The sequence below is a fragment of the Crocodylus porosus genome, unplaced genomic scaffold (assembly GCF_001723895.1).
Source record: "Crocodylus porosus isolate Cpor-Errol unplaced genomic scaffold, CroPor_comp1, whole genome shotgun sequence".
Lineage (NCBI taxonomy): Eukaryota > Metazoa > Chordata > Crocodylia > Crocodylidae > Crocodylus > Crocodylus porosus.
In genome coordinates, this window is record NW_017728949.1 from 51,630,722 (window position 1) to 51,645,254 (window position 14,533).

The window sequence follows — 14,533 nt, forward strand, 5'->3', positions numbered from 1 at the left end:
ACATGCTGCAGTTATGCGGGTCCCGGTAGCCACAGGGGCTCCAAGCAGGGTGGTGGCAGTGGAGGGTGATCGTGGGCCAGAGGAAGGGTGGGCTCTAGGGAAGGTGCATATGGTCAGGCCCCCCCAATCTCTGAGATGGAAGACTGGCCACCTGCAGCCCCTGCCCAGGGGCTCAAGCACATGCCAGGGATGCAGAGGCCTGTGTTGTGTTCCTGCAAAGGCTTTATTAGTGCAGTTGTTTTCACTACAGTCAGAAGTCACCACACACAGCCAGGCTGCTGGGGACACAGCAACAACAGGCCTCCTACACTACACAAGGAGGACAGGACACACGCAGCCACAGACACACAGAAGACACCAGTTTCCCACCTACAAGGGCATCCATGGGCGTGGCAGGGCTGTGGGGGCCAGGTGCTGAGCCAGGGCAGTGGGCACCAAAGGGGTTTCTCTCTTTGAGTGGGTATTTCTGAGGCTCTGTGGGTGCAACATGTGACTCCAAAGCCTAGCAAGTGCCCTAGGCGGTAAGGAAGGATCTGTGCCCAATGATGGATAGGAATGGGGCAGGGCCAGGGGCAGGCTAGGGTCCCAGGGCCAAGCAGTGCTATAGACAGGGATCCCAGGCTGGCACCTACCCTGCAAGAGCACCATCCCCTCCTGTCCCCAGAAAGAGCAGGAGCCCATGACCTTGGGCCTTCTGCCTGCCAGGGTTAGCCCCCAGCCACATGCTGAGAGCACATCACAGATCATCTCTTCAGCTACAGCCTGGTCCTGCCAGAGAGCCAGGGGCCCTAGCCACCCATGCCAGGAACCAGGCCTGGACAGCAAGACACCCCCATGGCTTCCCTGCACAGAGATGTGGCTGCCCAGGGCTCACACTGCAGGCCTGAAGACCAGGTTCCTGGTGGTTATTGCTCATCCCCCAGCTGCCAGGCACCGCTAATGGGTGACCCAGCTCTGGGGGCAGCAGAAGGAAGGTCCGTAGTGACCTGATCACTGGGGGGGGGATCCAGGCCAGACTGCCCACCAGGCAGGGAGGGGTCAGGGATCCACAGTGATCCAGTCAGGGGGCTGAGGCCTCCATGTCCTGAGGGGCCTGAACACCTCAGCAAACCCAGTCGGTGGCTGTTGAGACCGGTGCCTATGGGGGCGTAAAATGCAAGGGTGGTGGGGGGACACTCCCCTCAGCCCTACCCCCCCCCCAAGGGCACTGCCTACCTGCTCTGCCCCCTTCTGACATCACAAACCTTAGCTGTAACATCACACCTGGCTACCAGGGATGAGTGTGACTTCAGATGGGGACAGACAACCCCTTACCTCAGACACATGGGGCAGGCTGAGGGAGGGATTTGCTGGAGGTGCTGCCAGCTGTTTTCAGGTCTGGAAAGCAGAAGCACTGTGCAACCCCAGGGAAAGGGCCTGCTCTCATGGCACAGGCATGCAGGGTACCCCCATCCCCAGAGCCCCGGCCAGGGTCCACAGTCCCCCGGTTCTGCAGAAAGGCACTGGGGGCTCAGAGCAAACCAGGCTGGGCACAGACCCAAGAGGTCAGGGTCACCCAGTGCTGCCCAGGCATGGTGAAGTGTGAGGGGGAGTCTCCTTGTGGCAGCTGGTGACCTGCTGCCCACCCGAGAGCTGTGCTGTACTCTCTAGTTTGCTCACGTGATTGGAGGCCGGCCCCACTGCATCAAGAGGGCCGGAGGGCAGCTTTTGGAACAACAGCTGGGCCAGGGCAGCCAGGCCTAAAGGACCATGGGGAGCACAAACACCTGGGGACAAGGCATGGCAGGGCGTGCTGGACCAGGGCACCTGTCAGGCTGAGCAAAGAGGCTGCCTTCAGAGTCCCCAGGAGGCTGCCAGCTCTTCGCAGGCAAGACTCGCCTGGCACCGTGACTGCAGGAGACACTTCCCTCCCCTCCCAGGGTGGGGCCTGGCCAGCCTCTCCCTCCACAGTGCCTGGGTCCTGGGCTGGCATCTGAAGCAGGTGAATGGGAGGTAGTGGCATGGCTTCCTTTAACCAGCCCATGCACTGAATGCAGCCCCCAGCCACCGGCAAGGACTGGGGCCAGTTCAGGGCCAAGAGAGCGCAGGGTCCCACGGGGCATCTGGGTGCGAGAGGCACTTCCTGGCCCCGCTGGCTCCGGGAAGAGGGAGACGGTGCCTCCACTGAGCAGGTGATGGGTGTCATGGGATCAGCTGGGCCGTGCCCCGCAGAGGCCATAGAACAGCTGTTCATTGCTGCAGACCAGAAGCTGCTTGACTTGCTGAGTCTGAGGCCTGTTCAGACAGCCCTGGGTCCAGAAGAGAGCCCAGCACAGGCAGAGGCACCACAGCAGCCGCTCACACAGGCATGTGCAGCTCGTTGTACTCGTCCCGGCCATCCTCATCGAAGTTTGGCTCTGCGTCCTCCGAGTCCAGCTGGGGACAAGAAGGACTGGCAGTAAGGGCCATGGCTGCTCCCTGAGCAGGTGCTGAGCCCCATACAGTGCCACTGTCCAGCAGACTCTGCCCCCAGGCAGCTGGGACCTGGGACCACTGCCCCCTCCACCCCCCCGAGCTTTGCCCAGCTGGTTGAAGTTGCTCCCACCCTCTTTGGCTCCCACTAGTCCCAGCTCTTCCCTCCCTCCTGCTTCTAACTCTCCTGCTGCTGGGGGCCGCCCCTGCCTCTCCTCCTGTTACAGGACAGCCACCACTGGGGAAGGCCACAAGACTCCTCCTTCCTGCCAGAGCCTGATCCAGGCCCTTCCCTGCAGCAAAGAGGCACCAGTGACCTGTGACCAGGGGCTGGAGAAACCTGCCTTCAGCAGTGGGAGTCTGTGGGAGGCTGGCAGGCAGGCTGGCCTGTCTTGGCTTCTGCCACAGAGGAGAAAGACCAGGGATCTGCATACCAGGCAGCCCTGACTGTAGAGAGACGAAGCAAGGACCCCCACCCCTGACTTCAGGTCTCCCCACAGCAGCAGCATCTTTGCCCCCTTTCACCTATCTCTCCTTCTCCAGCTGAGCTCTGGGACAGGGTCTCCCATGGCTCTGGGGGGCTGCACTGGGTCCAGCCAGCACCCAGGAGCAGTTGCCTCCAGGACACCACTGCAACCTGGACACTGTGGCACTGGGGAGGAAACCTTGGGTGGGGGAGCAGCTTACAGCTTTGAGCTCCCTATCCTGGAAGAAGCGGGGCAGCACGAAGCGTCGCAAGGGCACTGTCATGATCAGCACGAAGGGGAAGGCCAAGGAGGCCACAGTCGACTTCACCACCCAGAGCAGCACAATGCAGGCCAGTTGGATGAGGGTGAAGAGGTTCATCCTCCAGGTCTTCACCTGGGGAGACAAGACCAACCTAGCAAAGAGCCACATCTTGCCTGCCCTGGCAATGAACCACCCTAGCAACATGCCATGCCATGGCCCATCCTAGCAGTGTGCCACCCAAGCAACATGCCATGCCACGGCCCATCTTAGCAACGTGACACCCTAGCAATGTGCCATTCCCTTGCCCAGTCTAGCAACACACTATGCCACGGCCCAGCCTAGCAATGTTCCAGCCCAGAAACACGCCACACCGCAGCCCACTCTGGCAATGCATTGTGTCTCCATGCAGTCAAGCAATGCACCGTCCAGGCAACACGCCATTGCTCAGTCTAGCCACATGTCTTCCTAGCAACACACCTTGCCACGGGCCAGCCCATCAACACATGATCCTAGGAATGCACCATCGTAGCAATGCATTAAGCCATTGCCCAACCCAGCAGCATGCCACATCATGGCCCAGCCCAGCACCGTGCCATCTTAGTAGCGCGCTATGACATCGCCCTAGCCATGCACCTCCCTAGCAATATGCCATCCTAGCAACATGCTATATGCTGGTCTAGCCTAGCAACAAGCCATCCTAGCAACCCACCATGCCTCCACCCAGCCTGACAACTTTCCAGCCCCCCCCCAGAGAGTGCCATACAACAGTCTCACAACATACTACCCTAGCAACAGGTCATGCCTCTGCCAGCCTAGTGGTGCAGCATCCCAGCAATACAGCATTCTTCCACCCAGCCCGCACACATCTCACCACCCACCAGCAGCAATGCACCACATGCCAGCCCCTGGAGCAGGGGTCTCCCTGTTGTGGTCAGTCCCCATACTGCCCAGGGCCCCACTGGTCTCACAGCTCCAGAGAACTGGTCATTCAGCACCCACAGCCAGGGCTATTCAGTGTTTGCCTGCACCCCCCAACAGAAACATCCCCGCCACCTGTCATCCACTCCCCCAGCTGCAGCTCCCACCCGCCTTGCTCACCCACCTTGACAACGTAGATGTGATCAGGGTGGTGCTTAGACGGCATAAAGATGAGGAGCAGCCGCTCGTAGAGCTGGATGCCAGTGAGAGATGTGACCCCCATGTAGAGGAAGATCCCGAAGAGCACGGCCAGTGGGATCTGCCGCAGCACGTTACCCATCACGATGGACAAGCCTGCAATGACGGTGCTCAGGGCTCACCATGCACACACCGGGGCCCCCTGACACCCCAGCCCTCAGGCACCCGTCTGCTGCAGGTAGGGGGTAGGGTGCAGGGGGGTGGGAGGCTGGCTGCAGGGGAGGAGTAAGGCACTGACTGTGGGGGGAGTGAGGCACAGCCACTGTCTGGGGAGCAGGTAGGGATGGTGTTTGTGTGGGTGTTGGGGCAGACGGGAGGGCTATGGCGAGATGGGGGCAGAGCACTGGCTGGGGGAGCTGCAGAGAGTGAGACAGAAGGGACATGGGTGCAGGGGCCCCAGCTGTGGAGGTGGAGGGATGCTGGCTCCAGGCTGCTGTGAGTAGTCCTGGCTCAGGAATCCTGACAGGTACTCTGGAGGGGAACAGGGCACTGCCTGGGGGGACAGTGGAGTGACGTCAGCTGTAGGCAGCTGGGCAGGGGTACACCTGCCCACACCTTGGCTCAGTGCAAGCCACATCTCTTGCTAGCCCACCCCCACGCCACGCAGCTCAGCCTCACCAACAAGGGTAGCAATGAGTACGCCCGTGACCCGCTGCTCCTTCACCTCCTCGATCTTGGGCTTCTCCCCAGGCGCAATGGCCTTGCTCATGACAGTTAAGGCATTGACATGGGTGATGGAGCGCACAGTGGCTGCCGTCAGCCAGGGCAGCCCGAACAGAGCGCAGAGCCCGCCCATGGTGCCAATTAGCAGCAGGTCCAGGTGGAAGCCAGAGCCTTTGAGCAGCTTCCGCTCCTTCTTGCTGACGATCAGGCTGGGGCAGGAACAGAGGGAGAGCAGTCAGCGCTGGTGGGCTGCACTACACTGCAGCTGTGAGGGAGACATGAGGAGCTGGGCAGGGTGGGAAATGCCTCTGCCCCGGACCACAACCATATCAGCTACCCCAGGGAGGCATCCTCTCCTGGGCTAGGCTGGGGCAGAACATGGAGACAGCGTCCTGTGCACACAGGCCTGTCTGGGCACAGCAGGGAACCCATGCTGCAGTTGTGAAGCAGAGAAGACAGAGGCAGGAGGCTCCAGTGGGCAGAGGTATCATTCTCACCAGCACTCAAGGAATCCTGCCTGCCTCTTTCCATGCCAGGTGCCCTGCTGTCCAGATCCAGCAACAGCCTGAATACCCTGGGCTGACCCCACCCCCACTGGTGCCCTGCACAGACCCCTGGTGCTGGCTCCGATGACCAGCAGCTCACAGGCAGTGGCACTCACGTGGTGATCTGCGTCTCCATGAAAATGAGGATGAAGACCAAAAGTGCAGGAATGGCCGAGGCAAACATCATCCACATTGGGAAGGCCTGGCTGCTGCCCAAGGGGTGGATGAACCAGCCGCGCTTGTCGGGGGACGTGACGGAGAGGCCAGCAGGGACGTTCAGCTTCTGTAGGAGCAGTCCGACACGACACGAACATCCTCATTGCATCCGGCCCCATGGCCTAGGCAGCGCACACCCCACTTTGGGAATCCAGCACTCTTAGCCCCAGCCCCGACCTGTGCTCAGCACCACACAGCACCATAGGGCCCCTCTACCCATGGGGCTTGGCTCTGGCTCTGGGCATCACCAATTCTGAGGCCCTGAGGGACCAGCTGAGCCATCTGCTACCAAACTGAGCTCTGTGTCCTGCAGGCCAGAAGCCCTTGCCCTGTGATGCTGCACACAGCCCAGAGCCCATGGCTGAGATGGAGCAGAGCTTAGAGAAAGATGCCAAGCCTCATCCTGAAAGCCCCAGAGCTGCCACCTCTGCCTTGCCCTGGCCAGCTGTTCATGGCCATTCCCCCTCGCCCACTCCCAGCCAGTCAACAGCCCGCCTCTCCACTCCAGCAAACCTTCTTCTCACTTCGGCTGTTACTGGTCATTGATCCGAGCCTGGGGAGCTGCTGTTCTCAGACCTTCTGCCCATGGGGGTGCTTCCAGACGAGAGCTGAGGCACCTTGTAACCTCCCTGTGTCACTGGAGCAGGCCACAGTCCCCCTCTCTGCACCAGATTTTGCAGACCTCTTGGGGCCCATCTATTTGTTCCCTTTCTGGGGCACTGTCCTCAGACCCAGCTGCAGCCTGCAGGCATAGCCAGAGGCTACGTTCCTCCCTCCTCTGCCAATCTGAGACTGCACAACTCCCAGCCACCCCCGGTTCTCCCCGTTTTGATGCCACATGCAGCCCTGCCCAAGCTCCAGCCCTTGAAGGGACTCCAGGTGCCAGAGCTCTAACTCCTGGGGGCTGCAGGAACAGTGCACTGAGGTCTCTAGCTTGCCCGTTACACTGAGGAGGGGGGACGTGATGGGGCCGGGCTACATGGGTGCGGTGGCTCGGTACTGGCTGCATGCGCAGGGCCTAGGGCAGTGCTTGCCCTACCTGTGTGTAGGTGTCTGTGATGGTGTAGTCTACCAACACCATGACCAGGATCGAGATGGGGATCCCAAAGTCTCCAATGATGCGCCGAGCCTGTGGAGTGATCATGGCAGCAGGGATGAGCTGGGCCCCTCCAGAACATGGATCTCCATGGTCCCAAGCAGAGAGTGCCTGGATGTGTTGTTGGGGGGTGGGGAGGCAGCAGCAAGGAGTGCAGCACAAGTGAGTGCTGCTAACAAGTGGATGGTGAGGGGCCCGGGTGCACCAGGCTGCTCTGACGGGGCTGGCCCTGGCCATGTGGGGTGTGAATCTGGCGGTCCCCAGCCCCATTGCACTTGGAGTTGCCTCTGAAAGCACATGGGGACTACAGCCCTGAGCATGCAAACGAACCATGACCACAACCCTCTCTCCTGCTTGCCAGGTCATTTTGACCCGATGCTGGAGACCTCTCACCCCCGCTCCTCACCCTCCCTAAGATCAGCCTGGAAAACAGATGTTGGTTCTTGGGAACTGCTCTGCCTGGGAGGCTCCAGTGCAGCAGACTCTGGGCTACAGACTCCATCAGAGAAGCCCTGCTGGCCCTGGCGCCCTGGGTGCAGAGATGGGCAGGGACAGCCATGGATGGCAGTGACGGGGCCAGCAGCACCCAGCTGCTGCAGCCATCTCCTTCTGCAGGCTGCAGCCTGGGGCAAAGCCATATCACAAAGCCAAAGGGCTACTGGTATGTTGACTCACTCAGTCATTGCAGAGACCCCTGCGCCAGCCCTGATATGTCAGAGCAGGCAGCAAGATGGGTTTCTGGAGGGCAACGACTGGGTGGAGGGGCTAGGGGCAGCGTGTGCAGAAGAGCCACAAGCCTGGGCACCTACCTTCCCTCCCAAGAAGCGGCTGTTCTTGAACTTCCGCATGAAGAAGGCAATGAAGAAGGTGCCCAGCATGAGGATGAGGGAGAGGAGGGCAGTATTGGGCTGCATCCGGGTTCCCAGTGTCATGGCGTCTGCAGAGGGTGCGCTGGTGTTCAGGCTGCCTTGCAGGCTTGGTGGATAAAACTTTAGCAGGGGGTGCTCTGCAAACACCTGGGCAGGGGGGCATGAGGGGGCATGTCATTGCCTGCAGGGGGGCAGGGTGGGGGAGAAGACATCATCACTGCCCAAAGGAGCTGGGGCATGGCTGCCACCACCCATGGGGGCAGGCAGAAGGCACTGGGAGGGGGATCACCTTGTAGAGTTTGTAGAAAGTTTCGTAGATGAAGATGAGGGAGATGAGGAAGGCAAAGATTTCCTGCGTGAAGGGCGAGATGTAGCGCACCAGGAAGCTGCCTTCAGCTGCCACGATGATGAAGATGAAGACGATGAGCCACAGACCAATCCACACTCTGCCTGTCAGGTACTCAATGCCTTGGGTCTGGCAGAACTGAGATGGGGAGGAAGGGGCAGTCATGGTCACAGTCACAGTCTGAGCATCTGCTCCTTCCCCCTTGGCCCATGCGACCCCTGAGTGCCAGCTGGGAAGTGTGAGGACGTCCTCCTAGGCCCCACAGCAGGGCCATGCTTAAGGCAGGGCTGACTCCCTGACAAGGGTCACAGACTCCTGCCCTCCCATCAGCCATTGCACCCCAGCGGGGCACTTCCAGCCTTGAGACAGACAGCGCTTGAGGGAGGGACGACCATGGGGGACAGGACATGAACTAACTGTAGCAAGGGAGACCTAGGTCACATTAGGAAGCACTTGCTGGTCAGCATGGGAGTTGCCACCACTGGAAGTTCAGAGCAGGATGGTTTGGTTGAGGGTCATGGGACCAGAGAAAAGAGGGGCTGGAAGGGACCCCATGAGCTCACATCTAGTCCAGCCTCCTGCTCAAGGCAGGATCGTCCCTAGACCATGCCAGCCATGGGTCTGTTCAACCTGCCCTTGAATGTCTCCAGGGAAGGAGATTCCACCACTTTGAGGGGCCTGTTCAGTGCTTGACCTCCTCAGAGTTAGAAAGTTCCCCCTTGTCTACAGCCTAAATTTTCCCTGCTGCAGCTTGAGGCCACTGTTGTTCCCTACAGCCACAGAAAAAAGCCCATCTCCATCCTCTTGATAGCAGTCTTTAGGTATCTTGAGACTGTTATCAAATCCCCCCTCAGTCTTCTCTTCTCCAGACTAATTACCTTTAGCTCTTTCAACCTGTCCTCACAGTTATGTATCCCAGGCCCCTGATGACTGCTGTCACTCCTCACTGGACTCTTTCCAATCTGTTCACATCTCTCCTGCTATGTGGAGCCCAGCACTGGACATGGCATGGCTGCACAGTGTATGCACTGTATACGGTGCTGAATGGAGGAGAATCACTGCCCCTCACTTGCAGGTGAGACTGCTGTTCGTACAGCCCAGGAGACTGCTGGCTTGGTTTGCAGCCCAAGCGCACTGCTGGCTCCTGTTCAGCTCATGGTCCACTACTCCCCAGACCCTTCTCTGCAGTGCTGCAGCCTGGCCAGCCATTCCCCAGTCTGCATTTGTGCATGTCAGTATCCTGTCCCTACTGCAGGACTTTGCACTTGTTCTTGTTGAAGGGATGGTCCCGCCCAGGCTTCATGGCCCCAAGACCCTGTCCAGGCCTGTGAATACCTGTCAGCAGGTGTGTGGCCAGGGGATGCCAGCCATCGCATACCTCCCCTCCCTTCCCAACACTGCAAAGGAAAAATGACTCCACAGCAAAGCCATGGCTCGGAGCCTTTGGCAGCGCAGCACAGCCCTGCCCAGCCCACCCCACAGGAGAGGCTGCACCGCAAGGCTGGCTGCAGGTGGCCTGCATGGCTGGATACACTACAGACCCTGCAGCAGCTCTGCAGTTGCAGATGACCTGACCAGCCCCAGCACTGCCCTGCAGGCATCAGGGGAATGCCACAAGGCCCTGCCCAGATGGGCCAGGCCACAGGCACTGGTGGGACAAGCCCTGGCCACATGTGGCAAGGGCTGACACGCACCTTGTAAAATGCTTCTTCAAACACCAAGAGTGGTCCTGAAAAGCCGATGACAAGAAGGGGCTGGGCCCCAAGCAGGGAGAACAGGATGCCCAGGACCGAGGTGGAGATGATCAGCTCTGAGACGCCCATGAGACCCTCCGTCTTCTCCCCTTAGAGACAGAGAACAACATGTGCATCAAGGAGCTCCAGCTAGGACACACCAGAGCACTTAAGGGAGGAGCCCAAGGGCTCTCTCCAGTGCTGCTCCTGGAAGGCCGCGCCTGGTCCTGGCTCCACGCTGCTGCAAAAGGATGGACATGCCAGAGAGCGCTCAGAAAGGAACTGCAGACAGGCCGGGGGGCTGAGCAGCAGGGAGGAAGGTAGCCATGCGCATGCAGCAGAACAAGCCCCCAAGCCAGAGCCCCATCCAGGCCCAGCCAGGGCACCTGGCAGGCAGGAGCGTGCAGACCGAGCGCAGGCCCGTTACCTAAGAGTCCCCCGAAGGTGATGGCAGGAGAGAGAGCAGCAAAGTAGATGAAGAGAACGGCCGCAAGACACTGGCTGTGCAGGGCGTCCCGGATGTCGCTGAGGTATTTGGGGTACCTGCGCTTGATGTCCCGCACCAGGCCGCCAAAGAAAATGCCAGTCCGCCGCAAGGGGTCGTCCTCTGCCTCCTCCTCCTCCTCCTCCTCAGCCTTCACCTCGCACAGCTCTGGGGAGGGGCAGGGCACTTGGGTCACAAGGGGAACACAGGGATGCGAGCTCCCTTCCCCCAGGATGTACGTGCCGGAGCAAACCCGCCTGCCATGCAGCCAGTTGGCGTGACGCTATCACTGGCAGCTCTCTGCACACTGCCCCCCTGACAGCCCAGGCCCCCGCTGCTCACCCTGTCCTGACCTTCCCACACACCCCTGCTGGGGCAGCGCACAGGGAGCCTTGCAGGGTTGCAGCCAGCACCCAGGGCTTAGTCTCCATCCCCTGGACAGACAAGGTAACACAGCAGAGACCTTTGGCTTCCTGGGCAATGCCCTCCTTTGTGGACTTCTTCTGCTCCCGCTCCTTCCTCTTCCTCAGCAGCTCCTTCTGGAAGGTGGCAATGGAGCGGAGCAGGTCCTTGCCCTCCACCTCCGATGGTGGGATGACGATGCTGCAGTCCAGGAACTCATTGATGGCGTTGAGCAAGTCCTGGCGGTCATCTGCCAGGTACGCAGCCTCATGGAAGAGCTGTCGCCAGATAAGTTCAGGTTAGGGTCAGAGTCCTCAGCGCAGCATCACAGCACCTTCCCCCTGTGCACCCAGACCCTCCAGCTCCAGCACCTGCCCTACTGCCCCCACCCAAACCCCACCCCCTCCAGAGCAAACAGCCCAGTCCCAGGTTCTGGCACTTGGCCAAACTGTTGCCTGCTCTGCTTCCAGTCCCAGTCCCTCCCCTCCTGACCGACAAGCGGGAGCTCCCCGGGGCTCCTCTCCCAGCTTGTGGTCCTGAAACCACTCTCTGCTCTACATGCAGGGGCCAGAAAGGGCTGGGGATTGGCCATAACCCTAAACCTAACACCCCTCGTCTCCCCTCCCCCAGCTGCCCCAACCTGGGCTTGGCAGCCAGCAGGGATAAGGCATCGCTGCAGCTAGGAACCTGGGAGCCAGCCCCAGGATGTGTCACTCCCCCTCTCCCCATGGCCAATGTCATGGCCGCCTCCCTTTCGTCTGCTAGTCGGGATGACGCATCTCCCCTCCCTGCCCCAGCAGAGGCAGCATGCATCTTCCTGGATGCCCCAGCAGGAGAGATCAGCGCAGCCCCGTCTCCATCTGCAACAGTCACCATTGCATCCAGTTTGGGTGCTGGTGCCTGCTGTGCTAGGCACTGGGCCCAGGGGCTCCAATGCACTGGTCTGCCTGTCCCTTTCCAGGGCCAACACCTCTGCCTGACTCAGTGCACTGGAGGTGCACACCCTCCCTCCTCTCCTCCCTCAACCTCTGGGGACCCCTTCGCTCTTGCCCTCCTCTGCACTCACTGCCCAGCACAGCATGACCGTCAGGGTCCTTCTGCACCGGGTGATCCCACCCTGCCCTGAGCCTCCCATCCTGGGCTGTGATCTTTGGACTAGACCTGCCCCCTCGGCCATGCCCACCCCCAGCTCCTGTCCAGCAGAGGCCTTGGCACAGCAACGGCATCTGGGATCCTATGACCCCAGCTGACTTCCTGCCCTTTGGGCAGGGGGCTGGACTCGATGATCTCCCGAGGTCCCTTCCAGCCCTGATGTCTATGAAATCTATGAAATCTCTGTAGCTGCCCTGTCTTGTGCCTGACCCTCTGTCCCTTCTCCCACCCCCCAGCATTAGCGATGGCCCAGCCTGCTCCTCACCTTGTCGGACATAAGGGTGGAGATGGAACGCCCGATCTCATGGTAATCCATGTTGGCCTGGCTGGGCCCCAGCAGGACAAAGATGAACCGGACTGGGATCGGGACCTCCAGGACAGACTCCAGGAAAGTGGCCTCGTTCAGCCGGACAAAAGCCATGGTGGGCTGCTCCAGGAACTGCACGCAGCCTGCGAAGGACAGAGACCGTGGTCAGGGGGGTCTGGCACTGGATCAGGCACCGGATCAGGCACCTAGAGAAGCTGTTGTCATCTCCACTAGACCCAGGGCTGGGATGATTTAGTCAGGGATAATCCTAGACTAGATGTGGCTGTATGAGGGCCCTGCCAGTCCAACTGTCCTATGAATGAGGTCACAGAGGGAACCAGACCCCAAGAGATACTGATGCCCCCCAGCAGCACTGTCCCAGGGAAAGGCCCCTGCTAGACATACATGGGCTCATACAGGTATTCCCCGACTGCAGGTGATGGGAAGTGTGGGGTCGCCTGGTCCAAGGGAACCTGGGGCACGGTGCCCTCACAAACAGGCTGTTTGCAAAACAGCCAGGTTTAATCACATGCTTTTGTCCCTAGCTTGGAGAAAACACAAGCAAAGCCAATACGGCACTGGCATTAGCTGGACCCAGAGAACACAGGCACCAGGAGCCCGGCACCGAGTAGTCTGGCTTCCAAAGCACAATAAAATGGACTGACAAGTTAAGAACATCTGAACGGCCCCATGGGGCCCACCAACCTGGCATCCCGCCTCTCACCGCAGCAGAGTGATGCTGAAGGGAAGAGCCTCTGTGCAGGGCCTATCCAGCCTGATGCCCATCTCCTTACATTCACACTTAACACTGATGGGCCCATCTGAACCAATGCAGACCCCAGAGAGAGAAGTGTGATTGTCCTTCAGAAGAGTGAGTCAGGGCAACCCTCAGAGCAGCCCAGGTACATGGCTGGGAATGCATGTGCCCCTCAGTAACAATGCCAGTGCAGAGGGACTGCCCTGGTACCACAGCATTTGCGCTGCGGTGAGCAGCCACCGAGGGCCTAGTGCACAGGGTGGGAGCTAGTTTAGTATCTCTCCCAGATACACAGCTGGGTCCACAAAAAAGCACCTAGAATCCCCCTGCCTCTCTTGCAAACCCAGGGTGCTTTGTCCAGTGGACTCGTGCCAGGCAGCTCCTTCCAAAAGAGCATGTAGATTCAGTTTCCCTCCCCCCTCATGTCCCTGGGGAATTGCTCTCCTGTACCTGGCTTCTGTCAGCAGAGCTCTGCCATGCAGGGAGCTGGTATTGCTGGGGCTGCAGAAAAGGTCTGTGCCAGCATGGGCTGCATCTGTGCCAAGGATGCCACAACTCTGCCACTGCCATTAGTGCCACAGAGGCCCTTCACCATAGACAAAGATACAGTCTCTGCTATATAGAGGCAAAGCCCCTCTCTGCTCCCACTCACTCACCCTCCTGTTTATGCACCAGGACCTCATTAGCCCTGTGTCCCACAGCTTTACAGTGGGCAGCTCATGTGCAGCTGTTTATTCACGTACTGCCCTAAATTCCCGTGCATCACTGCTTTCCAGGCTGCAGTCCCCATTCACAGAGCACGGCCCGTGTGACACTGCCCAGAGGGACAGCCCTGCATTTGCTTCCATTCATATCGATTTGGATTTCCTGGATACAGTAAATCCAGTGATCCAGCTGGCTCCCTACGACTGCCCAGCCGATGTCACCGTCTGTCACGCTGCCCAGCTCTGTGGCAGCTTCTCCCAGTTCCCCCAGTAGTGACTGCTCAGGGACACAGTCAGTGCAGAAGCAGGTGGACACAAACCAGCTGGACATGAACCAGCCATGAATAAATGAGGCTGGGAGTGAGACAAGTGGTTGTAACCACTGGAGCACAGGGTCCAGGGACACACGTACCTCCCAAGAGCAGCAAGGGCGAGAAGCCTGAATGGCTGAGATGGAAGTCAACTGGGTTGTGGAAGGGACGCAATTGTAGCTGTCCATGAAAGCTGGGGGATCCACTCCATGACCCAGGCACCGCCTCCCAGGCCAGAGCCGAACACACTGAAAAGCACCGGGCCACGGACTGATCTCCACGGGACCCTGCTACCAGCCCTTGGGTTCAGCGATCATTCCCCAGCAATGACCACACTTGTCATGAGTCAGTTCTCGATCCCTTTAACATAGACCCCCCCGATAGTGCACAGGGCTTGCTTTTCAGTCAGTGGTGTGCAAGCCTGGCACAGATCTGAGTACATGACACCCATGTGGTTACCTCTATCATCTGTGTTGCAAATCCAGGGCTGTTTGACCAAGAGGACCCCAAAATAAAGCTGTTTCCCACAAACAACCTACTTCTGAGTAACAGTGTCCCAAAGTGCCCATGCAGAGCCAGCACAGCTTGAAAA

General features: G+C 59.5%; 1 protein-coding gene across 1 annotated transcript in view; it reads right to left on the bottom strand.

Moving 5' to 3' along the window:
* Nucleotides 1-204: 204 nt before the first annotated feature.
* The window catches only part of SLC4A3 (solute carrier family 4 member 3), a 34,842-nt gene continuing 20,513 nt past the window's right edge, over nucleotides 205-14,533 (bottom strand). Inside the window, exons 11-22 of the mRNA XM_019554338.1 lie at nucleotides 12,128-12,312; nucleotides 10,772-10,988; nucleotides 10,252-10,476; nucleotides 9,786-9,934; nucleotides 8,035-8,229; nucleotides 7,686-7,892; nucleotides 6,820-6,909; nucleotides 5,681-5,847; nucleotides 4,975-5,228; nucleotides 4,283-4,452; nucleotides 3,139-3,312; nucleotides 205-2,415 (exon numbers count right to left, since the gene is read on the bottom strand). Of these exons, the coding sequence (XP_019409883.1) occupies nucleotides 2,338-2,415; nucleotides 3,139-3,312; nucleotides 4,283-4,452; nucleotides 4,975-5,228; nucleotides 5,681-5,847; nucleotides 6,820-6,909; nucleotides 7,686-7,892; nucleotides 8,035-8,229; nucleotides 9,786-9,934; nucleotides 10,252-10,476; nucleotides 10,772-10,988; nucleotides 12,128-12,312 (2,111 nt within the window). The 3' untranslated portion in view covers nucleotides 205-2,337. The remainder of the gene's footprint in view (nucleotides 2,416-3,138; nucleotides 3,313-4,282; nucleotides 4,453-4,974; nucleotides 5,229-5,680; nucleotides 5,848-6,819; nucleotides 6,910-7,685; nucleotides 7,893-8,034; nucleotides 8,230-9,785; nucleotides 9,935-10,251; nucleotides 10,477-10,771; nucleotides 10,989-12,127; nucleotides 12,313-14,533) is intronic.